Raw genomic sequence first — 27674 nt, forward strand, 5'->3', positions numbered from 1 at the left:
AAGTATGCTGAAAGTAATCATTTTTAGTGAACCACAAGAAGTAAACCTTTGAGAAAAAGGTTGTATGTTAAGTCACTGTCATTTATTAATAGACTAGACTTGATATTTCCACACCCATTTAGCTATTTCCCACATCAACCATCTTTTTTTTTAAAATATTATTCATGTTTCTATTTTTTTTTATGTATACATATGAGTAAATGTATATTAAGAAGAAAGTTTAAAAATAACTTAAGTATGAATATATGAAAATTAGGATAATAAGATACAAAGAATTATGTGAATTACAAAACCACCCATGTCTCTTGAACTCAATGGAAGAACCCTATTTAGATTTTCAGATTTTTATTTATTTTTTATTTATTATTTACACAAAAGAACAAAAGTCAAAACCACACAAAGTGAAAATACTATCCAGGAATAAAGATATTTAAGATTTGTTGATGTGCAAAACAAAATCAGGCAATGTTGTTGAGAAGGCAAGAATAGATCTTTAAGTAGCAAAAAATAATCCATGGTGTGTTGTTGAAAGGAAAAACCAGTTACAGGTGATTGCTTCTACTCGAGGAAAAATTTAATACGTTCAAATTAGGAAGTTATGTGCAAGTGAGGAGAAGAGGGCATTGAATTCAACACCAACAGGCAACAACAAAACAAAAGAAAAAAAAAAAAAATGAAAAATCGAGAGTGGCTTGAAATAGCAAAAGTGGAGTTGAAAATAGGATACAGCCAAGTGGTTCATTCAATATTCCATGTATGTGCAGCTCACCACAAATTTCCAACTCCTGCCACGCTTGGGAGTTTGGGATTCCCAGAAGAGAGAGAAAGAGTTGGTTCTGTTTCCCACCAATTTAACCTTTTTCTGGGACCGTGAAATCCTTTGAGCCTCAACTCAAGTGGGTCATCTTCAGGTCCAACTCCCACTTGCTGGTCTTTGCTGGCTGTGCTGTGCTTGGGTTAGCTTCCCCTTTTTTTTTTTCCCCAAAACTCTTTCTACATGTTCTTCCTCTCTATCTCTAATGAAAGATCCACTTCCCTCAATCTGGGTATTGATTTAATCTTATTAATATGCTTGTTTAAGGTAGAAAGGATCAATTTTTTCTTCTTTTGGTTGTATATGTTTTTGTTTGTTTTTTATTTTAATTATTTTGCTTCCTACTCTATCATATTGTTGTGTTCAAGGTTGGGTGTTTGTTGTATAGTAGAAAGGAGGGTGTTTTCTTTTTCAATCTGGGCATCTGGGTCTTCTTGATATTGGGCAGGCTTTACTGGGTTTTGCTTGAAATGGTGATTGCGGCGCTTGGATTTGTTGGGTTGGCTTGGGGTCTATTGTGGGGTGCAGGGGATATTGGGCAAAGGGGCTTTTTCGGGTTATTTTGAACTTTTCCTTTTAGTGGTGATTTGGTGATTGAGATTTCATGTTTGGTCCAAGACAATGGAGATGTTTATGGCCAGATTTTTACTCCTTTAGCGTTGAATACTGTATTAGCTTAGTGAGACAATATGAAGAACATTCTGAAGAAGCTCCATATTGTGTCGAATCAAACCGAAGACGTTGAAGGGTCTACTTCATCAAGGGGAAGCAAGACTCATGATGGGTCATCCCCAGATAGGCTTTTGCATTCTCGGCCCCATCATAATTCTGAGCATAAACCCTTTTCGGGTCTTTCGAATTGGTTGAATTCAGTTGCTAATAGACATAGCCCCAGTCCCCCATTATCTTCAAATGTCACAAGAGTAGAGAGATCAGAACCATCTGATTCCATGAGCAGTTGCGGTTTGGACGTGGTTTCAGATGCAGTGAGGCGTGACTCAGGGTCTAGCAATTCAAGGGATCCGGATATAGAGGAGGAGTATCAGATACAATTGGCCTTGGAGTTGAGTGCGAGGGAGGATCCTGAAGCTGTTCAGATTGAAGCCGTTAAGCAGATCAGTTTGGGCTCTTGTGCTCCGGAAAATACTCCAGCAGAAATTGTTGCTTATCGATACTGGGTAAGTTTGTCTCTTCTTCTGCCTGGTCTATGAATTTGAGTTTGGTTGACTTGTTATTTCTCTTCTCAATATGCAAAATCATGATACATTATAAGAGACTGTAGGCCTACATTTGCTTAATTGTTCACCCATTTTTACAAGTTTATAATTGATGTGGTACTGAGTCAACTAATGTGCTGCATTATGTGTCTGACATTGCTGTCATAAAAATTTACACTGATGGGAATAAATTCGAATTTTGGTCCCTCTGGGGGTTATATCATGTTGCAATAAAATTAGCAATTTTCATAAAGCATGAAGCTTCATTCATGCTTATGGACTGAAATTTTGGTTCAAGAAATTGGAAAAAGGAGCTTAGAACAGTCAGTTTCACCCTTCACCACTCCCGTGATCCTTGTCCTTAAACCCTTGAATTACCTTTGTTGAAAGAGACATTGGAAGAAATTGAGAAAAACAGTCTCAGAGGGCAACCTTGACCTCTCCTGTGATCCTTGTTGTTCAACCTTTGAATCACCTGTGATGAATGACAGGCACATCAGGCTGCTGGTGTCAATATCATCATCAACTTTAGCAGGAATGTAGTTGAGAGTCTTATCAATACAGATGTGCATCATCTCTTCTACCAATGGGAAGGCAGGACTAGTGGTTTGAACCTTTCGAAAATTTAGAAGATCTAGGTTCAGATATACATTGGGGAAACTGCCCAGCCTTCAAGCACTTGTTTAAAGGATGGACAGAACTCTGGTAATAGGAGAATCATGCAGAACTAAAGTGACAAAAAGCTATCTCATCTTCAGACATTGGGAATTGTGAAGCTATAGTTTTAAAGATGAAAAGCTTCACCATATCGATATCTATTTTATTTCTTGCATACATTTGATGATTTGTATTTGATGCTGATTTCACTTATGCTATTACTGATACTGTCCAGAGTGAAGAATATCATATATGCGTGTGTGTGTGTGTGTTCTGTAGACTTTATACTTAATATGTTTGTGTGCTTCTCTATGATATCAAATGCTCATACCTAAAACCTTTTTGCAAATTAGTCTCTATAACATTTTCTGAATTTCTTTTTTTCTTTTTTGGAAATCACATGCATTTATCTTACAACTTTAATTTTTTCTCTTCGTTTGTGACTTTAACTTCATCCAACTCAGTTTCATATGTCATCATGTGGACTTTGTTTTCAGTCTAAACCTTTTATTCTTTGATCTTTGTGTTAGTTTATTATTTTGATTTTATTTATATATTTCATTTAAGAACCAGGATTTTATGACTATGGTAGAGAAACAGAGCTTGAAAATATGGGATCTTGCTTCATTTCCAATCTTGCATTGTGTCTGATCTTTTTCCTTAATTCTCCAGTTAGGGCCTAGGATTTCAGCAGAAGGCAATGGTTCCTTCTTCATAGGTTTTGTCAAGCATAATATATGTTGTAAAGAGAAAATCTGATGGGGAGATGTCTTCTGTTGATAATTAGTATATATTATTTCCTAACTTGCCAAGAGCCTTAGTTATCTATTCCTAGAGAAATTTCAGATGGATTTGATATTTTACTAGATTCATTCCAATATATCAATTTTTTTTTTTTCTTTCATGAAATTACTTTTCAATATGTTTGTTCCTTTCTAACCTTTCTCATATCGTAGATTTATCCGTGCTTCACAGAATTACAATGCTCTTAGCTATGATGACAAGATCTTGGATGGTTTTTACGACCTGTATGGAATTTTGATGGAGTCCACCTCACAAAAGATGCCTTCCCTTGTTGATCTACAAGGAACACCATTATCAGATTGTGTCACCTGGGAAGCAGTTTTGGTCAATAGAGCTGCTGATGCTAACCTGTTAAAACTTGAACAGGAGGCCCTGGTCATGGCCGTCAAGTCAAGGTCGGAATCTCCAGTTTTTGTAGGTACTGATTTGGTGCAAAAGCTTGCTGCTTTAGTTGCTGCGAATATGGGTGGACCAGTTGGGGATCCAGTCAACATGTCAAGAGCGTGGCAAAGTCTCAGTTACAGTTTGAAAGCAACCCTTGGGAGCATGGTTTTGCCTCTTGGTTCTCTGACAATTGGATTGGCTCGCCATCGGGCATTGTTGTTCAAGGTACTTAATCCACTTTTTAGCTTAAAAAGATTTGGATAAATCTAATTAGGAACTCTACAATAAATTATGTTGCTGAGCCATCTATTTCCTCATTTAAAACCTTTATTAAATGCTTCTAAAGTCTACTTATGTAAGTAATTTGTCAGGTGGTATTAGTTTCCTTTATAAAAGTACTATCCTATTATTATGCAATTATTAATCATATTTTTCCATTCATTTTCTGTGATTTTAATCATTGGAAGTCCTTTACCTTTGACAATGCTATTGCTAGACTGGACAGACTGTTATTGAGTAAAACATAAATTAGCAGATATTATGATCTGCTCAAATTTATGCATTTCTCTGAGATTGCATCTGAAAATCTATCAAGCAAGCAATCACAGATAACATGTATTGAGAAAAATAAATCAATGGGACATGTTTCAGTTTACATGGAAAACCCAAAGGACGGATGTAACAGGTCACTTCCTCCCATGTAGATATTGTTCGCTTTGGGTTCAATGGGCCCTCAAGACTTTAAATGTGTCTACTTGGTTGAGAGAATCCCATGCATATATGGGACTAGTAGCTTTTTCCCTTATCAAATATGGGATATCACAAGGGATGAAAAAACATAGCACAAGTTCTATGAATCTAATCCATTAGAAATTTAAGTCATGAGCACAAGAATATCAGTTCTCCATTGCATCTAATCATTAGTTCACAGCACCTGATTTTCATGAGTTTTTGCACTTTGCTTGCTAGTCATACACCATACCACCACATTTGTGTTTGCCTTCTAGTAGATATGCATGAATTCAGCATTCTACCAAAAACAATGACTTCTTATAATTCAAACATGCAATGAATATATAGGGCAAGTTGTAAGGATTTTGGGGTTTCAAAAATCAATGAAGAATTAACACATGAAAAAGGTTTGGATTTTATCAAAATGTTTTCCTGTGTCTTTTTTCTATTTTAAAGCATGAGAAGGGGCATATTGAACAATCTCTCAGTTTTGATATTCATGGGGAAAACATGTCCTGTTTGACTAGAACTCATTTTATAAGAGTTCAAAACAATTTAGGAACAATGCTGGATCAATTTGCTTTGTAATCAAAAGCTCTATCTGGATGGAACATTGCAATCTCAATCAATTGGAAATGCCCCTTGATCAACTGAGGTGCAATTTCTTCATAATTGATTGAGAAGTGTCTTGATCTATTAAAGTTAAATGACAGTATCTATTGACTAATCCGCTCTATGGATCAATTGATGGCCACTTTTCCCTTTCCTTAACTCTAATTATTGCACAGGTAAGTTTCAATTAAACAAAGCAACTTTTAAACACATGCCAGAATCTCTTTCAGTTTGCCTTAATAAAAACATGGTCTCTAAGGTCATTTACTCTGCCTAGGGTGTGCTCTAGGAATCGGTGCTTGAATTGTAACCTCTTCAAGTGCTTGGTTGATATGGATGTGTTAGGTGCTTAGAATACTTCTAAAGACTCAGATTAGAGGTTTAATACTCAATTTGGGATGAAAGTGTGGTACAATTTTGAGGATACAAATTTAGTCACAGTTTCATGTTCATAATGATGTTCCGTAGCTAAATATGGAGATTTGTTTGATGATGTAGATTAAGAGAACTAGAAAGAAAGGCTTAGATATTCAAGCAACTGCATCATATGTTTCATTTGTGGACCTCTTAATGATTTTCCCCTTCGGGAGTGAACCTTTTGAGTTAAGTGGAGCACTGCTAGATTCAAGCCAGTGCTGATTTGACCTTAGTGTTTTTAGCATTTTTGGAGTTCAACCTAGACATGGCCTTTTCAATCTTCAAGATTGTTTTAAGCAGTGTTTTAAAAACCAGACCGAACCGGCTGGTCACCATTCTGGTCTGGTTCGGTGCTTTGAGCCGGTTAGTCTTTGAACCGCTCTCGAATCGTCGGAACCGGCTGTCGGACCGGTGAACTGACCTGACCAGTTTTTTATGAACTGAACGGTTCAAAATAATCCCCCTCTACTCTTTCGTCCCCCACCCCCCCCCCACGGGCCTCCCTAGCTGCTCCAGTTGCTGCCCCATGCCCCATGACATGCCGACGACTCTCCCCATTCCAAATCCTACCCCTCCCCCCTTCCCCGCTGTTGCCACTGCACACACCCCCCCCTCAGGACTCTCTCACGCCCTCTTTCAGATTTTTTTTTAATTTTTATTTTATACTTTTTGTTTTTATTTATTTCCATTATTTTATTTATTTTATTTTACATTTATTATTTTTTTAATTTTATGATTTATAATTTGTAATTTTAATTTAAATTAATCAAAATAAATTTTTGAAAATATTGTGTCCCTCATATTTTAAATAAATTTTTTATTTTAAAATTTCTGATTTTAAATTAAAATTCTGATTTTAATCTAAATTTTTTACTTGAAACCAATTTTATGATTTTCAAATAAAATTTTGATTTTTAAATAATATATAAATTATTATTTGTATTTTTTATAGTTATTTTTAACTTTAATAATATATAAATTGTATATTTATTATGTCACCGGTTTGATCGCGATTTGACCAGTGAACTGTGAACCGGTAATTTTTTCGGTTCAATAATCGGTTCTGTTCTAAAAACATTGGTTTTAAGACTCCCTTGACCTGTTCTTCAAAGATGAAAAGGAAGAGGCTTGCCTCCTTAGGGTCCAGTTGCCTGTTGATGAGACTCTACTTGCCTAGGCTAGATCTCCATGATCTTATTTCTTATATTTATGAAGAAAACATATTCTAGCTTCAAATGGAAAAGGTTACCCATTTCCTGAGTTTCTGGTACCTTGTCTTCAGATATAAATTTGCCATGGACATCAACTGGCCCTTTCCTCTTCGTGTTAGGAAGAGTTTTTTTTCACTTTGAGGTAAATGGTAGTTAGAAGTGGTTTGTGTCTGCCTTAGGCCTATCACTATTGCTAAGCCAATCTTCCACTGGTGTCAATTCAACAAATATGCTGGTATCAATTTGATCTGTCCTGCTTTGTTGTCCTCCTTTTTCATGATTCTTAACAAATAACATAAGGTTCCTAGAAAGCACAGAAATATCCAGAATGCACCTTAGGAGGGAGCAGAAAAGAGAGACTTCGATAATTCTCCCTCCTTTCTTCAATACTTAAAATCCATCTCATTCAAAAGATGAAAGCGAACTATTGATTTGGAACTGGAGAATTTAATTTAGTTTATGCAGCCTTAGTTGTCATCTTGGCATGTATAATTGGACAAATAGGAATGTAATGATGGAGTGTTCTGTGGTGGTTGCTGGTCTCCATATTAGCCTTTGCTGGCAACTGAATGGTGGAGAATGTTGAGAAGAGGTAAAATGCTTTAAGGTGCAGTGCAAATATGCTTCTAGAATCTATCGCTTTGGTGGAGAGCAGATTCCTCGTGAGGAGCTCCTCTGTGCTTGTTGTCTAGACAATCCATAAAGTTAGCAGTTTTCTACCATTTAATACTTTATCACATTAAGTTTTAGGGTATATGTATGTGTGTGTGTCTGTGTGTAATTCCTTGAGTTTCATGCATGCAGCATTCCTTCGTAAGCTCTTGTTTTGTTAATTTTATAGTTGTTGTTTTATGCATGTGTGGAATTCCTTGAGTTTCAGTTATGTTGCATTGTTTCATTAGTTCTTACTGTTCTTTTTGTCCTTTTGTTTAGGAGTTTTGGCTTTCAATTCAAGCTTTTCTGTCAATTAGCCATCTGTCTTAAATGAATATGTAGGTTTTGGCTGATAGTGTGGGCATTCCATGCCGATTAGTGAAAGGACAGCAATATACAGGTTCTGATGATGTGGCAATGAACTTCGTGAAGATTGAAGATGGAAGGTAATTGCTATTATAAGTGAAACTTTTCTTGGTACAAGCACGATAGCTTGTTTGCAATGTAATTCTATATTTGCTTTTCGTTGAACATTATTTATTCATGTGCCCTCAACGATGAGATGCTTTACCAGCTCTGTACGATGAGATGCTTTAACCCAATTTGCTGAGCTCTATCAAAGTTTTATGTCAGATTCTAATTCTAACTGGTTGGATTAGTCTTTCTTGTGGTAGTTTTACTCAAAAACTATTGATCTTGAAGCAGGAAAATGCCTCCTTACATGTATAATTACTTTATTGAAGTCTCAAAGCATTCATATGTTATTTAAGGTGAGAGATTATGTGAATTTCAGGGAGTACATTGTTGATCTAATGGCAGATCCTGGAACACTTATTCCATCTGATGCAGCAGGATCACATATAGAATATGATGATTCTATCTTTTCGGCCAGTACTTTGTCTAGAGAGATAGACTCCTCATATATAGCCTCTTCTAGCAGTGGGGTTGTGAGGCCATATCTGTCAGCTGTTGGAAATGAATCTGATGACAGAGGGGAACTTACAGCTTGTGCAAATCTACCCAGGCCAAGTAAAGATAGTTTCAATGCAGAGAAGACTCTGCTTCGGGCACTTCCCAGCAGGCCTAGCCATCCGTACATGCATGGAAGATCTCCCTCCTGGACAGAAGGTGTAAGCTCTCCAGCGGTGCGTAGAATGAAAGTGAAGGATGTTTCACAATATATGATTGATGCTGCCAAAGAAAATCCACAGTTGGCCCAGAAACTTCATGATGTGTTACTTGAAAGTGGTGTTGTTGCTCCTCCAAACCTATTCACTGAAATTTATCCCGAGCATAGAGATGTGTCAATAGTTGAGGCCAAGTCCCCAACTGAAGATAAAGATGAAAATGAAAAGAGACAAGTAATCCGGAAAATTAAAGATCAAGATGACCTTGGTCCGATTGGCTTTTTGCCACCTCTGCCTTATCATGGGATGCAACCTAGAGTAAGTCCTTGTGTACAGCCAGATCTTAAGCCTGTGGAAGGTTTAGGGTTTAACAATCTGCTAGATTTTAAAGAAGTAACTGGGCAGTCTGTTTCATCACAATCAGAAGTGACTCCTGTGAAATATGTGAAGAATGTTCCTGTTGCTGCTGCTGCAGCAGCAGCAGCAGTTGTTGCATCTTCAATGGTTGTTGCTGCATCAAAGTCAACTGCTGACCCAAACCTTGAACTTCCTGTGGCGGCTGCTGCCACTGCTGCTGCAGCAGTCGTAGCAACAACTGCAGCTGTTGGTAAGCAGTATGAGAACTTGGAAACTGGTGTTCATTCTCCAAGTGTTGCTGCTGAGTGCTTTAACCAAATGGATGGCATGCAAAGTGGGGGAGATGCAGATGGTGCTGGTTATGAGCCGCGTGGTAGTGGTGACCGGGAGCATGATGCTTCTGGGACAAATCCTGAAGGAGAGAGAACATCGGATAGATCTGCGGATAGCACAAAATCAGATGTGGCACTTGATGATGTTGCAGACTGTGAGATCCCATGGGATGAAATCGCCTTGGGTGAGCGTATCGGACTTGGTATTGGCCTTTGCGTTGTATCTTTAGAGTTTATGAGCTTCATTTTTTTTTTTTTTTGGATAGGCTACAGAGTTTATAGGCTTCATGTTATATATACTATGCTAATTCCCTCTTGTTTTAGCATATTCAGGTTTATTTCATTTCTTTGGTATATCTTTGTGTTGCAGGATCGTATGGGGAGGTATATCGTGGGGACTGGCATGGCACTGTAAGTTTCCTCATGCTGCCCTGACATTTCACCTTGTTTATCATGTTAGGTCTTTGTTATGATTGTGGTCCTTTTATATAGATCTGCGAAGTGCTGGGACTTTTTATTTTATGTGTGCATTTGTGTTGCTCAGTTGTACAGTGCATAATTGCATGTTCAGAAAGCGCTGTGCTCTGGGAAACATGATACGGGAAGAAACTTAGCAGACATTTAGGAAGCCTAAAAAAATATGTGAAATTTTGTCAAAATAGATATAATCATGTCCTGAAAACATCTGAAGACCTACACATGAAGTATTTTACCCAAATTACAGGAAGACATAGCGAAGTGGATCTTCCAAAAGCTCCATTAATATTTCCTATAGGAAAATATTACATTTCCTTAATATATCATAAGATGGGCAGCACTTGACATCCATTTGATTGTTGAGAGAAATGAGGAAGAAGAACCAACATTTTGAATAATGTGTTTTATGATGCTTGGTTTCTGAAAAAATGAATAATGTATCTTAACTGACTTGTACAGTTGCATTGGGCTCAGTTGATTGGAGGTTGGGCTTCCTCAATTCCTGAATAATTAAAAAATCCAAGTTTCTAAATTTTGATTTCATTTCTTTTGCTACATTTTTCTTTGGAACCAACCAAACTATTAGTGAAAAAGAGGTTTTAAGAAAATTCTGAAGATTCCATCTGTTTGGTAACATGTACCAAGGAAGTGGGTTTCTGTATTAGGGAAAAAGGTTGCTGTATTTCATTTTTATTCCTGTGTTGCTCTTAAGATAAAATCAATTGACTGAAAAAAACTGATACTAATAATTCCAATTGATGGCGATTGTTGTTTGTTCTGAGTGTGTGGCTATGACCATTTTTGGAGGCATAATTTGGAAACTCTGCTTATGATGTTGGTTTTATGCCTGCAGCTGAAAATTTCTCATGGCCCTGTTTGATAGGTCAGAGACTCAGAGTTAAGCATTATCTTGCCTGATTCTAGCCCAATCTGGAGGTTTAAGTTCAGTTGCAGTTATAAAAAATAGAAAAGGATTATTACTTCAAATGTTTTCTTAATCTTAGGCATACATTCAGCAGATGATGTTCTTATAAATCAAGGGGAAATGTTGTTATGTTAACATAGTTGTAGTACCTGGTGTTTGGATGTTATTTATTTCAATCCTATAAATTCACTTTACTTGAACTTCCCTGTTTATATAGATTTTGTCTAGTTCAAATTATCAAATGTATCTGTTCTTGAATGATTTGAGCATGTTCTTTTTGTCCCCTTGGACCTTGCTTAAATATTTGGGGCCAAAAGTATAACCAATTTTGTTATAGCTTAAATGCATAGTGGAGCATCAATAATCTGCCACGTTTTGCTCTTGTTCTAGGGTTGTTCCTTAGTTGTTAAAGATTTTGGTTAGAAAATCCACTAAATATATTTCAGGATATTTTATTTTATTTTTATTATTTTCTGTTTGTGAATTTATGAGTGGACATTTCCCATTCTTGAAAGGTGTTTATTTTGAGTATATTGTCACTCTTTGATTTTTTTAGGAAGTCGCTGTTAAGAAGTTCCTGGACCAGGATATTTCTGGTGAATCACTTGACGAATTCAAAAGTGAGGTAAATACCCTCTCTCTCTCTCTCTCTCTCTCTCTCTCTGCATTTGTGTTATAGCATTTTAAACAATGCTAAATAAGTTAGGACATCATAACCTAAGTGATGCTTGTCATTATGACTATATGATTTGTATGGGAGCATGCTTTCAGTAATAGCTGTATCACATGCAAGGATCGGAACCCATGATTGTTAAAGCTTATGCAATGTTAGTCATTGTAGATGGCTGGCTATTTTTTGTTTTCTCAGTTTGTTTTAATTGATCTTTATTGTTATGTTTGTATGCTCTAGTTGGTTTCTTTTCTTCCTATTGTTAGTGGATGCTGTGTTTATATGGCAATTACCATTTTTTCAGAAAGACCGATTAACTTTTTAAGTTTCTGTCCATGATGACATAGGCCCCTCCATATCCTTGATATGCATAGATTTTTGCTTCTGTTATCCTGGTTGGCAGTTGCTCCTGCCACTAGCTTTGTACTATATATTTGTCATGCATTGTACTTGGCCCAAAACAACTTTGACTTTTGATAGTGTATTGTACTGTATATTTTTTTCCTCCCATTCAAGCACTAAAATTAGGTGCTGATGGTGCACTGGAACTAATTTTTTTATTGGAAACTACACTTACATTCTATTAGATAAAAGTAAAATTTTCTGCAAAAAAGACAAGGATAAGAAGAAAGCAAAATAATGTACTTGAGTATAAAAAGGCTAAACAGAAATCCTTTCAATACACTATTGACCTGTGCACTGCGACACTATTGACTAATGACTTCCTCTGATGGGTATGATTTTTAACATCCTCATGCTCCTTTCCCAAATTCTATTTAATTGTGCACATCTAATGTCTTTAGGTGGACTGAATTAGGGTGCAATGCATGAATTTTTTAAACCCTATTTCCTTTACTTTGAAAACAGTCCAATTTAAGAAGTTGTCTCAAATCCTATTTCTTTCACTCAAAAGATCTATGGATCCTATTTTCCACTTATGCATTGACATTTTCATCTTTCACCCACATGCTTATTCTTTTTATTTATTAATTTTTTTGTTTTAATTTTTTTTTTCCACTCTTGCACCCACATGACTATTTTGTCCACTTTCACATCCACATGCCTATAAATGTTGATTTATATATGTCACTTTGGACCATATGAAGGATTAGAAAAATTTATCATTTCACTTATGGTTTGGTTTTCAAGGTGCGGCTCATGAAAAGACTAAGACATCCCAATGTTGTTCTCTTCATGGGAGCGGTAACTCGTGTCCCAAATCTTTCAATTGTTACAGAATTTCTTCCCAGGTATGCTGGCTCTATATACTTCTTTTCATGTTTATTTTGACATCTGAAATATGATTTTCTGAAAGCCATTGCATTATATTCTTTCATTGTTCTAGTTTATTGATCTCACAGGAGTTTATGGGCCCTGTACAAGTTTACTGATTACTCAAGGGTTTATGGACCCGTATTATCTCAAAATTGAGGGTGGAAATCAATTGGGTTAAGTTTGTTGTAATCAGGAATCCAACTTCCTAGCTAAGAGGGGTTTATGACTTTACAGGATTTTAGTGACAAGGATCTTTCATCCTTCCAAAGAAGGGGGAAAATCGATTATGTTTTATCATGCATTGACTTATATGAAAGCAAATATATCTATTAGAAATCATAAACAAAGAATGGGCGCCATTCTCACTTGTAATGTCAAAGGAAGGAAAATGAAAAGCAAAAGAACATATGAGGGTAATGACAACTCTAAATGCTGTTTTACACCCTTAACAAAAGAGGATGACATCATGTTTTGTTGAATTGTTTCATAGTGCCATCTTTACTTAGAACCCCCAATTCTTAGAGCTTTTCATAAAGTAATCCAGTTTGTTTGGCATTATTCTTTATTTTACCTGGAATTTTGAAGTGATTTATTTTTGTGCAGAGGTAGTTTGTATAGACTAATTCACCGGCCTAACAATCAATTAGATGAAAGGAGGCGTTTGAGGATGGCCCTTGATGCTGTATGCTTCTATATTCTTATTGTTAATATCAGTATCAATTATGAAAGCTTTTAGTATTGCTTGGTTACTCCACCTAGTGATAATGTGTTCCCTTAAATAATTGAACTTTCAGGCTCGGGGAATGAATTATTTGCATAATTGCACTCCAGTAATAGTTCATCGTGATTTGAAGTCTCCAAACCTTCTTGTTGATAAGAATTGGGTTCTGAAGGTAGCCTTTTTGTCTTGTTTGTTAAGATGCCATGTACATTTTATGTATCTTCTAAACCTAATCCAGCGTGATGTGAATTTTTTCTGCATGTTATTCAGGTATGCGACTTTGGCTTATCACGAATGAAGCATAGTACTTTTCTTTCTTCCAGGTCAACTGCAGGGACGGTAAGCTGTACTTTTCATCTTACCCATGTCTTTCTACAACATCATGAATGAAGCACAATACATTCTTCTTTTGATTGTTACATCATGTCTGTACTATGTTTCTTTTTGTTGCTTTTTTCCTTCATTTTTTCTTTCTTTTTTATTTTTTCCCCTCTTTTTATTTGTTGTCATAAGGTTTCGGCATTGTCTATGTCTAACTGGATGTTTCATATGTTTGATAGAAGGAAATCATGCTATGCTGGATAATGTGTGTCTGTGTTTTGTGCACATGCTTGTTTCAAGGTTGATTGGGGATGGGGTGTGATGATTTAGTTTTGGTTTGGGAAATCTAACTGATTGGGGACTGTGAGGCCCTTACCAAGGATTGACAATTGAGTTGTAGAGGAAGGGGTGGGAGAGATCTAATTGGCTGGGGACTGTGAGGCCCAGTCAGGAATTGTGTGGCATGGATTTTGACTTAGTGACACTCATTATAATCCAATTCACATTAGCTTACTACCATTGACATTTCAAACCAGCTTGATGACCAATGGTGTGAGTGGATACTATCAACACCAGAACAGAACTAACCTGTCTCAAACCCAACTCACTTTCTCTATGGGTGGATGGACAATCCAACACTTGGTAATTTTTTATTCAAAATGATAGGAAGAGCTGATGTTGAAGGGTCAACAAGCAATGTTTGTAGGAACACTTGGCTAAAACAGGACAATTATCCTTGTGGTAACTTTTCTGACACCTCTATTTTCCTTAAATAGATTTGTTGCTCTAGCCAGATGGCAAGATTCTGCGCTTGGATTGATTTGCTGAGACATGCCTTCAGTCCAAAAAGAGGGGCTGTGTTCCTGCTTTCAACTCATGAAATAAGTAAACTACTGTTAAAAGTAGTAGTATTTCACTCCAACATTTCCAACTCCTACTTATCCTTTGCCTCTAGTCATTTCACGAAGTTAGACTAGACTCAAGCTAAGCAGGGTCATTTTTCTTCATTGATTTTGCCAAGCCCATGCATATGTTGGGTTAGCATCATTCCCAGTTTTCTTCTGCATGACACATCCTTCTTATTAACAGTGGGAACATTTGAGTAATTATCAATGAACGAGAAAGTGTGTTTGCCCCTTTCTTCTTCTTCAATTGGATCCTTATCATTGCTCTCTCAATCCCCTAAATTTCTTATTTGGGAAAAATACTGAAATGTCCCTGAAAATCCCTTTCCTCTTCTTCAACTTGATCAAGTTGTTGCACTCTTTCTCTATGATTTTTTATTTGGGAAAAATGCTGAAATATCCCTGAAAAATATACTGTGATCTAAGAAACCCTGCAAGATATGTCCCTGTTTGTTTATGCTTAAGATTTTCTTTGCCAAGGTGAGGAAGCATGCTGCTACTTGAATCAGATATAGATCATGTGTCTAGCCATCATGCTTGCTTTTCATTTTTATTCGTAAGTTTTAATTTTAATTTGTTTTTGTCTTCTGAAAAATGGGATAAAACTCAGTAGCTAAAATTGCTCTTTCATGTTATTTTTTATTTGAAGTTTATCTCCTAAATTGGTTGTGTCAAATGATAATACCCCAATCCATTAAGTATGCTGCTCTTTTCCCTGCCAAATGTTACAGTAAGAACATGTTCCAAAGATGCATGAAGGCAACCTATTTTCAAGATGGTTAGGGAAATTGGTTTTTCAGAAAGGGCATCTCTTAAATATATATATTGGATGGATGACTACTTGTGTGTCTTTGATCAAATACTTTTTTATTTTCAGGGATTTTTTATTGGCATTTTTATTTGGTTTTATTTTATGGTCCATCTATCTCTATCTCAGATGAACTAGTAGGTTCTTGAAAGTAATAAATGAAACTTGATTTGTGGATTTTGGTGTAAAAACTTGCATAGATGAGATTTAAGGATAAGTTTGGAGACATCTTTAAATGAGAAAGACAGGTTATTTTATGTCCAAAGGAAATTGAGGATAATGCTAACATCCACAGATGGTGCAGTAATTTAGCATTACACCCCCACACACAGACACATGTACATCCCCTTGACTAACTTCTTTGGGATCTACATTTTGTAGAGCCTCCCATTGGATAAGCTGTCCTTTTCATGCCCTCATACTTTCTAGATATTAAGTTGATAAGATCTCTTAATGCCCATGTTTCTCCTTTGACAAAGTAGTTCACTGCAATCTACGACAAAAAGATAGATGCAAACTTACATAGAGTTTTCCTTCTGATGGGCGAATTCTTCAGGATTGACATTTCAGGGGCCAAGTTCAATGCCTTTTCCTTTAAAGCTGAGGTGAAATTCATGCATCATTAATGTTAGGCATTTTATATATGAATTCTGTTTGTCTATCACCAAAAAAAGAAGGGAAAGAAAAAAAGATCATGCATCAGTAACATCCTCAAGATTTAGGGCTTTGCTTAGATTCTACCCATGCAAAAGGAATGATATTGAGGCATGAAAATAAGAAATTGGTTCTGAAAGTTTGCTTTTGTTTGAACTATGTGGGAAAATTTTGAGATTATCAACACATGTATGCATGACTGTTTGTACATTGCTTGGTGCTCATGGAGAAATTTGAAAAAGAAAACATGGCGAGAGGTAATGGAAAGTTGATGTGAGAATAAATCAAGTGGTATATGAACAATCTGAGAGTGACAATGTCATGGTAAGTATTTGATGTTGCAAATGGTTCCAAGTTGAAATGCAAGGGGCTCGCATTTGTCCATGCTCTGTTTCCATGCCAAATTTGATGGTTTCAGGCTTTCAGCCCAAGAGACATACAATGTGTTATTTTGTGAAGTCAGTAGGAAAAAGACATACTCTTTATCCCTTGAGACCCCATGGACTAAATTGACTGGAACATAGTGAAACCCCATGATCGATGAATTACCATTTTCCCTTATTATAAGTCAGAATGGCACTTTATAATGTTTGGAGTCCATAGGGATGGCCTAAACAGAACTTAGAGATAACCAGTGAGCCTGAAAATTTTTAGGACACTTATGAGGGAAACCAATATGATAATATGATACAACAATGATAATATAGCAACATTAATCAAGAGGATATTTATTGCAATCACTATGAAATCAGGTTTATAATTCCATTGAATTTACTTCTATATACACTTTTGAAGTATATATATGGAGCTGAGTAATTAATATATTGTCCAAAATCTCCTTATGAAGAAGTTTGTTAATTTGAGATTAAATTGTAATATGTTATTAGGTACACATTTTCACAAACTTTTACTTATCTCTTTGGAATCATATGTGTTTAGCTATCAATTTGACCTAAAAGCTTAAGCTATTAGGTAATGGGTTAACTATACATATGAGTCAATTTACACTTTGGCTAGTCTCTTAATAACCCACCTTACTAGTAGCTTTCTTTGGGTTTGCATATGGGCTTAAATGAGTAGGGAAGTAAACATCCATGACATTCAAACATACAACCTTCCATAAACTAAGGCTTTGATACCATCTTAAGCTACCAAGTGACCAAAAGCTTAAGTTAGCCTTGTCTCATGGATGGTCATGAGTTTGAACCTCACCTTTATTTGTTTCCTTCAATTTATTGAACTCATGTGCAAGCTCAAAGAAGGATGCCCATGAGGTGGGGTGCCCCAACTTATTGAGCCTACATGCAAACACAAAGAAAATGCTGCTCATAAGGTGGAGTGTTCCAACTTATTGAGCTCACATGCAAGCCTAAAGAAGGCTGCTCATATGGCAGGGTGTTTGAGGGCTATCTCAATTTGGCCTGATATATATTGTTGACCCATAGTTACTTAAAAAGCTCAAGCTTTTGGGTCAAATTGATAGCTTTAACAATATGTATATTGACACAAAATACTTTTCGGAACAATTAAAACAAATAGCTATTGTTTCATCACAAATGAATTAAAAAAAAAAGGTGTTCAAACATTACATTTCCTTCACAAATTTTTTGTATTTATTTATACATTTGTTTGCAATCATTTCTTTACTTTCTCAATAATAGTCCTGTAGCATTGATGCTTCTTTTATAGGTAATCATTACAATCAGAAATTTTAATAATTCATATTATATTACTCTTGTTTAGGCTGAGTGGATGGCTCCAGAAGTACTAAGAAATGAGCCTTCAGATGAAAAGTATGTCCTCTTTCCTAGAGTATATCAGTCGTCTTCTTTAAGATTTTGGATGATCATCTGATGAAAAATGGTTGTATGTGCTGTATGTGCAGGTGTGATGTTTTCAGCTTTGGGGTCATATTATGGGAACTCTCTACATTACAACAACCATGGGGAGGAATGAACCCAATGCAAGTTGTTGGTGCTGTTGGATTCCAGCATCGCCGTCTTGACATTCCAGATGATATGGATCCTGTTGTTGCAGATATTATTAGGAGATGCTGGCACACGTGAGTACACAAGTTATTTCGCCTTCAATCTACTCTATTTTGAACATGTCCAATGGAATGTACTTTTGTTTATTTCATAATTGTGTGGTAAAAGCATCCTGCATCTGTATAGTTCATGGGTGGCATAAGCTAGAGTATTTATCGACAACTTCCTATTTGTAGCTTTTATTTTTATGATTATGAAACTGTTTGCCAACTTGATATTTTGGGGGATGGTTTATCTTTAATAATTTATGAAATGTGTTTGTCTCAATTTTTTTGATAAATAAAGAGATTGTATTAAAAACCACCGAAGCAGTGGCTAAAAGTACAAGAAGGAGAAAAGAAAAAGAAAGAAAAACGCCCCACACTCCCTAGCAGCATGCCAAGGAACGAAGAGCCACCCTACCCACACCTTTAACGGGAGGCCACCCACCCAACAAAATCAACTAAGGTCGAGGGACCATCTTTTATAGACCTCTTCGTCTCCAACCAAAGAAAATAAACAAAAGAAGCCTTAAGTCTTTGGATTGACAGCTCCTCTTCCTCAAAAGCAACTTTGTTCCTTGTCTTCCAAACCGTCCAAAAAAGGCACAAAGGACTTGCTTTCCAAACACCCTTCCTCTTCTTTCCCAAAAAAGACCCATTCCACCCCGAAAGCGTCTCCTTAACCGTGGCTGGCAGCACCCACTGCACCCCGAACATTGAGAAAAGCAGCACCCAAAGAGTTCTTGCCTTATCACAATGAAGAAGAATGTGATCAATTGATTCTTCATGTCTTTGACAAAGGTAACATCTGTTCGCTAGAGCCCAACCTCTCCTTTGAAGCTGATCCAAGGTGAGAGCCTTTCCCCACGTTGCTTCCCACCCAAAAAAACTCACTCTAGGCTGCACCATAACTTTCCAAATAGCCGACGAAGGGAAGGAGATTGGATGACCTGATACTAATGATTTGTAGAGAGACTTAACCGAAAACTTCCCACAATTAGTCTCTCTCCAAATCACCCTATCATCCACCCCTTGCTGAATTTGCTTCCTATTTAAGGCCATAAAAAAACTGCACACCTCTTCCAACTCCCAATCATTAAACAGTCTAGAAAACAGCGGGCTCCAACTTCCCCCACCCTCATTGCACCTCCAAACATCCTTAACCCAAGCATCCTTGGAAACAGCCAATGCAAATAAAGAAGGAAAAGAAACACAAAGGGGTTCATCCCCACACCAAATGTCTTTCCAGAATTTTATCCTTTTCCCATTCCCCACAACGAAAAAAAGCATACTTTTCACGACTTCCCATTTTTTCCTAAGAGTTTTCCACAATCCCACACCATGCCCCTCCCCCCTTGCTTCCTTTGAACTCCATCCCCCTTGCTCCTTCCCATATTTTCCCCTAATCACTTGGTTCCAAAAAGCCTCTCTCTCAATAGCAAATCTCCAACTCCATTTACATAAAAGAGCCTTATTGAGGATAGAAAGACTCTTGACCCCCAACCCCCCATTATCCTTCTCAAGCCAAACCAACTCCCACCTAACAAGATGAATCTTCCTCTCAAGAGCCCCACCTCCCCATAAGAACTCTCTCTGAATCTGCTCTAACCTGAGTTTGACTTTTCTAGGCATAGAGAGCATGGACATAAAGTAAATGGGCATATTAGCTAGAGTACTCCAGATCAAAGTAATCCTGCCTCCTTTGGATATGTATTGGCTCTTCCATCTAGCCAATTTTTTCCTCATTCTCTCCTCCACACCGTCCCAAACAGCCAGCGACCTATATTGCGCACCTAAAGGCAAGCCCAGATAAGTGGTTGGGAGACTTCCAACCTTACAACCAATAGCTGCAGCCAACTCCTCTACATTATTCACACAACCCACCGGAATAAGCTCACTTTTGTCAAGATTAATTCTCAAGCCTGACATGGCTTCAAATCACATTAAAATCCAACTTAAATACAGCAATTGAACTTTGGAAGCTCCACAGAAAACCAAAGTGTCATTAGCAAACAAGAGGTGTGACACATCAACTCCTTCATCACCCCTGCTCCTTGCCTTACAAGCAGACACAAAGCCCCCGGCTACTGCCTTCCTTAGGAGACTACTAAAAGCTTCCATCACCAACACAAAAAGGTACGAAGAGAGAGAATCCCCTTGCCTTAAACCTTTAGAGCTTTGAAAAAAACCTGAGGAAGACCCATTCACTAAAACGGAGAAGCTAAGTGGAGATACACCACTTCATCCATCTAATCCATTTTTCCCCAAACCCCATCTTACTCATGACAGAAAACAAAAAGGACCATTCCACATGGTCATACGCTTTCTCAATGTTCAGCTTACACAGCACTACCTCTTCCTTGTTTTTTAAAACAGAGTCTAAAACCTCATTAGCCACCAGAACAACATCTAGAATTTGCCTTCCTTGCACGAAAGCATTTTGAGCCTTGGATACCACCTTCCCCACCACCCTCTTTAATCTATTAGCTAAAACTTTAGCCAACCACTTATACAGACCTCCCACCAAGCTGATAGGCCTGAAGTCCCTTAATTCTTCTGCCCCTCCTTTCTTTGGAATCAAAACAATAAAGGTGGCATTAAGACTTTTAACGAACCTGCCATGGTTATGGAAATCCCTAAAAAACCCCAAAACATCCTCTTTCACAAACTCCCAAGATGATTGCCAAAAGGCCATAGTAAAACCATCAGGCCCGGGAGCTTTATCCCTACAAAAACCTTTAAGCGCCTCCAACACCTCCTACTCCGAAAATGGCTCCTCCAAACTGGCTGCATCCACAACCTCCAATCTCTCAAAAGACAATCCCCTTAAGCTAGGTCTCCAACCTCCAGCAGAAGACAGTATAGATTTAAACTCATTCACCACCCCATCTCTAACCTCATTCTCCTTTGTTAACCAAACTCCATTTATTTTGACCCGAGATAACATGTTCCCCCTCCTATGAGCGTTAGCCATCCTGTGGAAGAACTTAGTATTCCTGTCCCCCTCTCTCAACCAAACTTCCCTTGATTTTTGTCTCCAAGATATCTCTTCCAGCAAAGCCCACTTCTTAAAATCCTCTTTAGCTCCTCTCCTTGCGTCCACCTCCTGAACAGAGAGAGGCCAAGATAACTCCATTTTGTCTTAGAAATCCACTTGACTCAAAGCCAAAGCCTTATTGACCTCCACTTTCCCAAACTCCAGCTTATTCCAATCTCTCAACATAGGCTTCAAAGCTTTCAATTTAGAAGTCAACACAAAGCTTGCAGATCCACTAAAATTGAGCCCCACCCACCACCCCTGCATTTTTTCTTTGAACCCTTCTTCCTTCAACCACATATTCTCAAACCTGAATGGCATCGGACCACTCCTTACTCCTCCCCCATCTAGAAGAATTGGAAAATGATCCGAAGTCGGCTTAGGAAGGACATACTGCACAGACCCAGAGAAATGATCCTCCCATTCATTCGAAATCAGAAACCGATTGAGCCTTGAATGGGATTGATTGTTCACTCCTCTCTTCCAGGTGGAGGAGCCTCCTTGCAAAGGCAAGTCCCTCAACTCTAAATCCTCCATAATCTCCGAAAATCTCCTCATTGAAGCGGATAATCTGCCTCCCTTACTACTCTCCACAGGGAATCTCACAACATTGAAATCCCCTGCCACACACCAAGGATCACTCCATAGACCCCTTACCGCTCCTAATTCCGCCCAAAAATCTTCCCTCTCTTTCATCAACGAAGGCCCATAAACTCCAGAGAATATCCAACAAAAGTTGTTCTCACAATTTTTGAATCTGTAGGACACTGAAAAATTCGCCACTTCCGCTTCCAATAATTGCAACACCCTTTTAACCCATAACACCAGCACACCACCAGAAGCTCCCCTCAAATTTAACACCTTCCAATCCAGACATCTTCCCACTCCGAGGCTTCTAACTATCATCCTTGACATTTCCTGCATCTTGGTCTCTTGTAAACACACTACATCCACCTTTTGACCCTTGATCAACGCCTTAATCACCTTTCTTTTCTCACTATCATTAGCCCCTCTAACATTCCATGACAAGACTCTTAATTTCATAACATCCACCTTAATAATCCCCTCTCCCCTCACTGGACCAACAAACCCAAACTTCAGTTAGCAATCTGAAACAACCCCGCACTCTTTCCAATCCCGCAATAATTCATTGAACACTCCAGTTTTTTCAATTCTTTCTCTAACTTGGAGACCTTTTGAATCTTCCTTTTTTTTCCTGCCGCAACACCCTTAAAATTCTTTCGCTCTTCCATTCTTCTTAATAACAATAAAATTTCCCCCTCAAAACCCTCTGTAAGCATACCCAGACACTTACAAAGATTTATAAAATCACCATTCATCCACGAGCTCAGCACACTTCTATTATCTTCCTCCGAAACTCTTCCCATAACTTCTATCGTCATTTCTCCCCCCTTACTCTCCTTAATATTCTTCTCCATGTCGAAAGAAATTTCCCTCTCCCTCCCATCAGCCTCAATGATCCTCAACGGGTCAGCCCTCCCTTCTTCGTTCATCAAATATGGCCCCTCGAGTGCCACCAAGTCCTGAACAGCTATAAAATCCTTATTTTTTTCCCCGCAGAAAGAAGAAGAAGAAGAAAGATGTCCCCAATCCCCGAAACTAAGAAGAGAACAGTTTTTGGGAAGCGAGTACCTGGAAACCTCCTCCAAGAGGGCCTCATCTGCTCCAGTCTTTCCTCCTTCTTCAGCCCACAACGCAGCGCCGACGATGGCCTCGACCAGCCTCGACTCCTCGCACGAAGACTGAATCGCCGGAGCCCTAACTTTCATAAAGCCACCATCGTGACCCATCTGGGCCACACCCTTTTGAACAGACTGACCCAATCCCTTGAGCCCACCTTCCTTTAAGAAACCCAAAGAAGGTTAACAACCCTCTTGACTAAGGCCCACTCCAAAACCCTCCTGGGCCATGGGCTTCTCCCGACCCACAAATTGCCCACAGCCCCTTTGGGCTCCCCCCTTCTTCAAACTTCCCCCCTTACTTGACTCAACTCAATATTCATTAGGCCCACTACCTTTTCCCCTTAAGCCCACTCCCTCTGAGACAAAACCCACTTCTTCAGCTGCTCCCTTTCCCTTTCCATCAACGTCCTCACCTGCTTCAGTACCCCCCGCCATACCCTGACCATACTCCACAGTGTCAGCTCCCACCTGCTCTTCACTGCCTACCTCACCTGCTGCCATGGTTTCTTGTACCCGTGATGGCCCCACGCTGCTTCTCACGTGTGAAGCCAAGCACCCTTCGTCTTTGCCCTGCGACCTCTCCCTTCCTTGCGCCGACACCGTCATTGACACCCATGGCGGCACCTCCCACCATAGCTGAATAGCGAAACACAAAGAGCCCACCACTAGATTTAACGCCCCAGGTAAATCCTTTCCATCCGACTTCACTAAAAACCTTGCCCACTGGAGCTGAGAGAAGTTAGTTGTATCCTTGTCCACAACCACCAGCCCTCCACAGCTGTCCCCCAATTTTCTGAACACTTCCTGGTTCCAAAAATTGAGAGGAAGCCCCACCGCCCTCACCCAACAAAGGTTTGAATGAACTCCATGACGAAAACAACCCGCTTTCGGACCCCATCTTTCTAACTGAAAAAGTTTGTCCTGAACTCGTCAGTTTCCTCTTTGCAACACTCTTTCTGCTTCTTCTGCTATCTCAAATTTTGCAAGAAAAGAAATGCCTCCCAAATATGAAAACCTCACTCCCCCTTTCAAGTTCCATAAACGCCTCCCCCATAACCTTAAACAATCTAGATTTGGACATTGATCAGCCTCTGTTTCCCACCTTCCCACAAGACAACGCCCTAATTGCTCCTCTCTTCCTCTTAATGCTCTGCCCCCTAGCTGAATCCACACTGCATCCCCTATTCTTCCCACCTTTGCCTTTGCTACTTCAACAAAGGAACGCTTATTCTCCTCCCCCTTCTCCGTTTCTTCGTCTCTCCTTCCTTCCTTTGCTCCTACCATACCTACACCCACCTTATATTCAGCTAGCAGATAAATGCCTAAAGAACGAAGCTTTTCAGCTAGCAAAACCCATCCCCCAATTAACCCTCTGCCTTCTGGAAACACCAAACTGAACCTTTTTGCTTCCAGATCACGAACAGAACAGAGAATGTACCTCCCCGCCTCATTAGCACGCAATTCTAATCTGAATTTCCTCCCCCCCTCTACCCAAGTTTTGATAACTTTCCCATACTTCTCCTCCCTGCAACAAGCCTCCACTCCCCCAAGCAAACTCCGTAACCCATAATCTCCGAACCTAATCCAATTGGAGAAGCCTTTACTTCTCTCCATTATGATCCCACGAAGCTTCCCCCCTGAAGAGTTAATCAAAATCTCAAAGGATTTTGATTCCACCACAAAACAGCACCTACCCCCTCCAGCACCTCCAGCACCTATTCTCTCCATTCATAAGATTCATTTACTTCTGTCACCAGTTAATTTTTCTTTGCTTCTTACCATTTTAGACGAGCAGACTGTACCAGTACAAATCATACCCAGACCTGTATCCTTTGTCCTGAAGGTCACACAGTGTCTCTTTTAGAGCACCAAACTGTTTTAATTGGGTTTCTGCCATTTAAATGAGGTTTTTAACATTAAGCAATGTTATTTTTGTTCAAATATGGAAAATTTGAATTTCAGTCAATGGTTTTTTTAATGCTTGTTTAGAAACTTCGCAAAAAAACAAGCACATGCACAGAGATAACGATATTAACACTTCATGACAAAACCTTGAGGATCACAAGATCATACTAGCTCTTATTCTTCTTGTCAACAAATCTTAACTAATAATTTTGGTATTTTTTTTTATGAATAAAGAGAAATATATTAAGAGAAAAGAGGCACTTCAAGGAAGCACCCCAACGTATATAGGAGGTATACAAAAGAGAGAGAAAAAAAAACCTTTAACCAGGGCCTAATCAATCAACAAAATCTACAACGGAAGGGGGACTAGAACCAAAAAACCCCTTGGTCCACGCCCACAGATTACAAAGGAAAAACGATTTACACCCATGAAGCCACACTTTCAAACCATCCACGCCCACACTCTTCATTTTCAAACACTCTACTGTTTTTTTCCTTCCAAACAATCCAAAAAAGGTACAAGGGAGCTGAAAGTCACACTTTCTTCCTTTCCTTTCCCACACAAGGCCCAAACCACCCCAATAACACCTCTCTAACTGAAGAGGGGAGCACCCACGAAACCCCAAAGAGGGAAAAAAGTAAGCTCCATAAACTTCTGGCCAACCCACAATGCAGGAGAATGTGATCAATAGATTCTTCCTCTGCCAGACACAAATAACATCTATTAGCCAAGGAGAACCCTCTTTTCTGAATACAATCCAAGGTTAAGGCCTTTTCCACGTAGCCTCCCAAGCAAAAAAACTCACCCTCGGAGGCACCAAAAAATTCCAAATAACTTTTGTAGGAAATTCTCCTAGTCTTTCCGGTTCCAACGCCTTGTAAAGAGACTTAACAGAATAATTTTGGTATGTTAAAATAGAAGTTCAAATTTTATTGCTATTAACTGTGACTATGCATTCACATCCAGTCTAGAATTGATAACACTGATTTTGATTATCTTGACAATTTCAGTTGCAACTATTTGGATTGGCTATTGATTTCAGTTTGTGCAACTGAAATATGGTTTTATTATAATTGATAATATTTGTTTTGATTTATCTCAACAAATTTCATTGGAACTAGTGATTTCAGTTTATGGAACCAAATCATCTGTGTATGTTAACAGAGGTACTTCTGTAATTCAAATTTTAAGTATGTGTTTATAATGCATATGGGGCGCATTAGACATCTTAGTTCTTATAGGGTTGAGGAAGACTTGAAGAACAGGATGTAAAGGCATATTACTGGGTCCTGAAGATTCTAGGTTTTAAAGTCAGATTTTCCTGTATTAGGCAAACACAAGGTAAATAGTATAGGAAACAGTTCTCTATGAATGGGGTTAGGGTTTAGTGAGAAGTGCGGTGGATGCCTTCATGCAACATGTTTTGGTGCAATTGCTGATTTCTACCTTTTGTCGGCATTTAGTGTCTAATGTTATTTTATCAGAAACAAAATAATAGTAGTTTTATGCTCCAAAGTACAATAATTGTGGCCTATTAAAAAAGTAGTCTTGTGCAGTATGTTATGTTGTACATTTCATTGCTGTATTCAGTTGAGCTGTGTTGGAACCAACTTGATTTTTTCCAAACACTGTTAAACAAACCTAAGACTTTTGACTATTGTTTGCCTTATGTGCCCATGCAGGCAGAAGTTTTTTGAAAACTGAAGGTCATATTGGTGCCGGGCCCAGATTGGATCAAAACTGTTTGACCTGAGTTCACCATCCATTATGCCGGATTATGTATATTTTATTTATTTATTTTTTTGATAAAATGATGAAAGATTTATATAAAAATCTGAGAGAAACAGAAACACCAGAATCCAATGGTTAAGCTATGTGTTTGCCTACCAGTTTACATTGGTTAGAACTTGATTAAGCAACTTGTGGATGACTGGTCTGTGTTTGAATAGTTCCTCTCAAGTTAGTTCAGCTAGTGTTGAATCCTACATAACAGAGTAAAGGCATAGCCAGCTTGGCCTTGTTCAGTCTTTGTTTATCTTAGTTCTTTGTTCCATTCTGATCTCTATAGAATTGTTGCCCCTGAAAATCTTCTGTCAGATCCAATCAATCTGTTGCATTGAACTACTGTTGGAAGTGTACCACCAAGCCACCCAGGTCCTTTTCTGTTCAATCTGCAAACACAGGCCCAAATCCTACACATAAAGGATCTGTAAACAATAATCCCAGCTATATGTGTGTGTGTGTATACATATATATTTTGCATGCTTTTGTAGTGAATGCATCGTGGTGGAAAATTTCTCTGTTTATTTTGATCTTGCAGTGTATACAGTATGTTTATGGATGTATTTACATTCATGGTTAAGCATATAAAGTTATAGGTTTCTAACATCTTAGTCATATAAACTTACTGTTTTCTAACATCTTACTCATTTTTACATTTTAGAAATCCAAAAATGAGGCCTACATTTGCTGAAATCATGGCTACTCTGAAACCATTGCAAAAGCCTATAACCAGTTCACAAGTGCCTAGACCTAGTGCAGCAATAAGCAGTGGTCAGGAGAGGGTTCAACCATCACGAGCTGCAGAAGAACCAGCAGAATAAAAAAGGCAAGTTCAGAACCAAACTGAATACTGGCTTACTGGAATGCCAAGAAGTGGAGGCAGGTCCTGGGTAATTTGGAACAAATGTAAGAAAGACTGATTGAAGACCCTGAGCCAACATATACTTCAATTTGAGATTATTGTGATTCTTTTTTCTTCTTCACTTTTTTTTTCTTTGTATTTGTGGGTTGGTGGTGCAGCCGCCCACGAGTATGTGTATTTGTTTGTAAAAATTCATTTGCATTTGTTGTAATCAAGGTTTGAATTTTGTGTTTTTGTTTGATTTTCTAGCATTCAGGTGATAAAATGTGACTTGAAGAAGT

General features: G+C 38.3%; 1 protein-coding gene across 7 annotated transcripts; it reads left to right on the top strand.

The window, feature by feature from the left end:
* Window positions 1–543: 543 nt before the first annotated feature.
* LOC117905034 (probable serine/threonine-protein kinase SIS8) lies at window positions 544–27627 on the top strand. 7 transcript variants are annotated; one of them, XM_034817896.1, is made up of 15 exons: window positions 549–1081; window positions 1183–1992; window positions 3664–4101; window positions 7845–7948; window positions 8296–9521; window positions 9689–9729; window positions 11277–11345; window positions 12540–12640; window positions 13269–13347; window positions 13460–13558; window positions 13657–13725; window positions 15903–16025; window positions 17818–17867; window positions 17960–18136; window positions 27193–27627. In XM_034817896.1, the coding sequence occupies exons 2-15, from the start codon at window positions 1504–1506 to the stop codon at window positions 27350–27352; spliced, it is 3225 nt and encodes a 1074-aa protein (XP_034673787.1). In that variant the 5' UTR covers window positions 549–1081; window positions 1183–1503; the 3' UTR covers window positions 27353–27627. The 7 variants fall into 7 exon arrangements, with proteins under 7 accessions (XP_034673792.1, XP_034673790.1, XP_034673793.1 ...); XM_034817897.1 differs by having other exon boundaries at window positions 549–1046; XM_034817898.1 differs by having other exon boundaries at window positions 549–956.
* The last annotated feature ends 47 nt before the right edge of the window (window positions 27628–27674 follow it).

This window comes from Vitis riparia, chromosome 17 (assembly GCF_004353265.1).
Source record: "Vitis riparia cultivar Riparia Gloire de Montpellier isolate 1030 chromosome 17, EGFV_Vit.rip_1.0, whole genome shotgun sequence".
Taxonomy (NCBI): Eukaryota; Viridiplantae; Streptophyta; class Magnoliopsida; order Vitales; family Vitaceae; genus Vitis; species Vitis riparia.

Coding starts and splice junctions, on each gene's coding strand:
- LOC117905034 (XM_034817896.1), top strand. CDS start 1,504: ATGAAGAACATTCTGAAGAAGCTCCATATTGTGTCGAATCAAACCGAA. Junction 9,730..11,276: donor GTGGGGACTGGCATGGCACT/GTAAGTTTCCTC, acceptor TGATTTTTTTAG/GAAGTCGCTGTTAAGAAGTT. Junction 13,348..13,459: donor TGAGGATGGCCCTTGATGCT/GTATGCTTCTAT, acceptor TTGAACTTTCAG/GCTCGGGGAATGAATTATTT.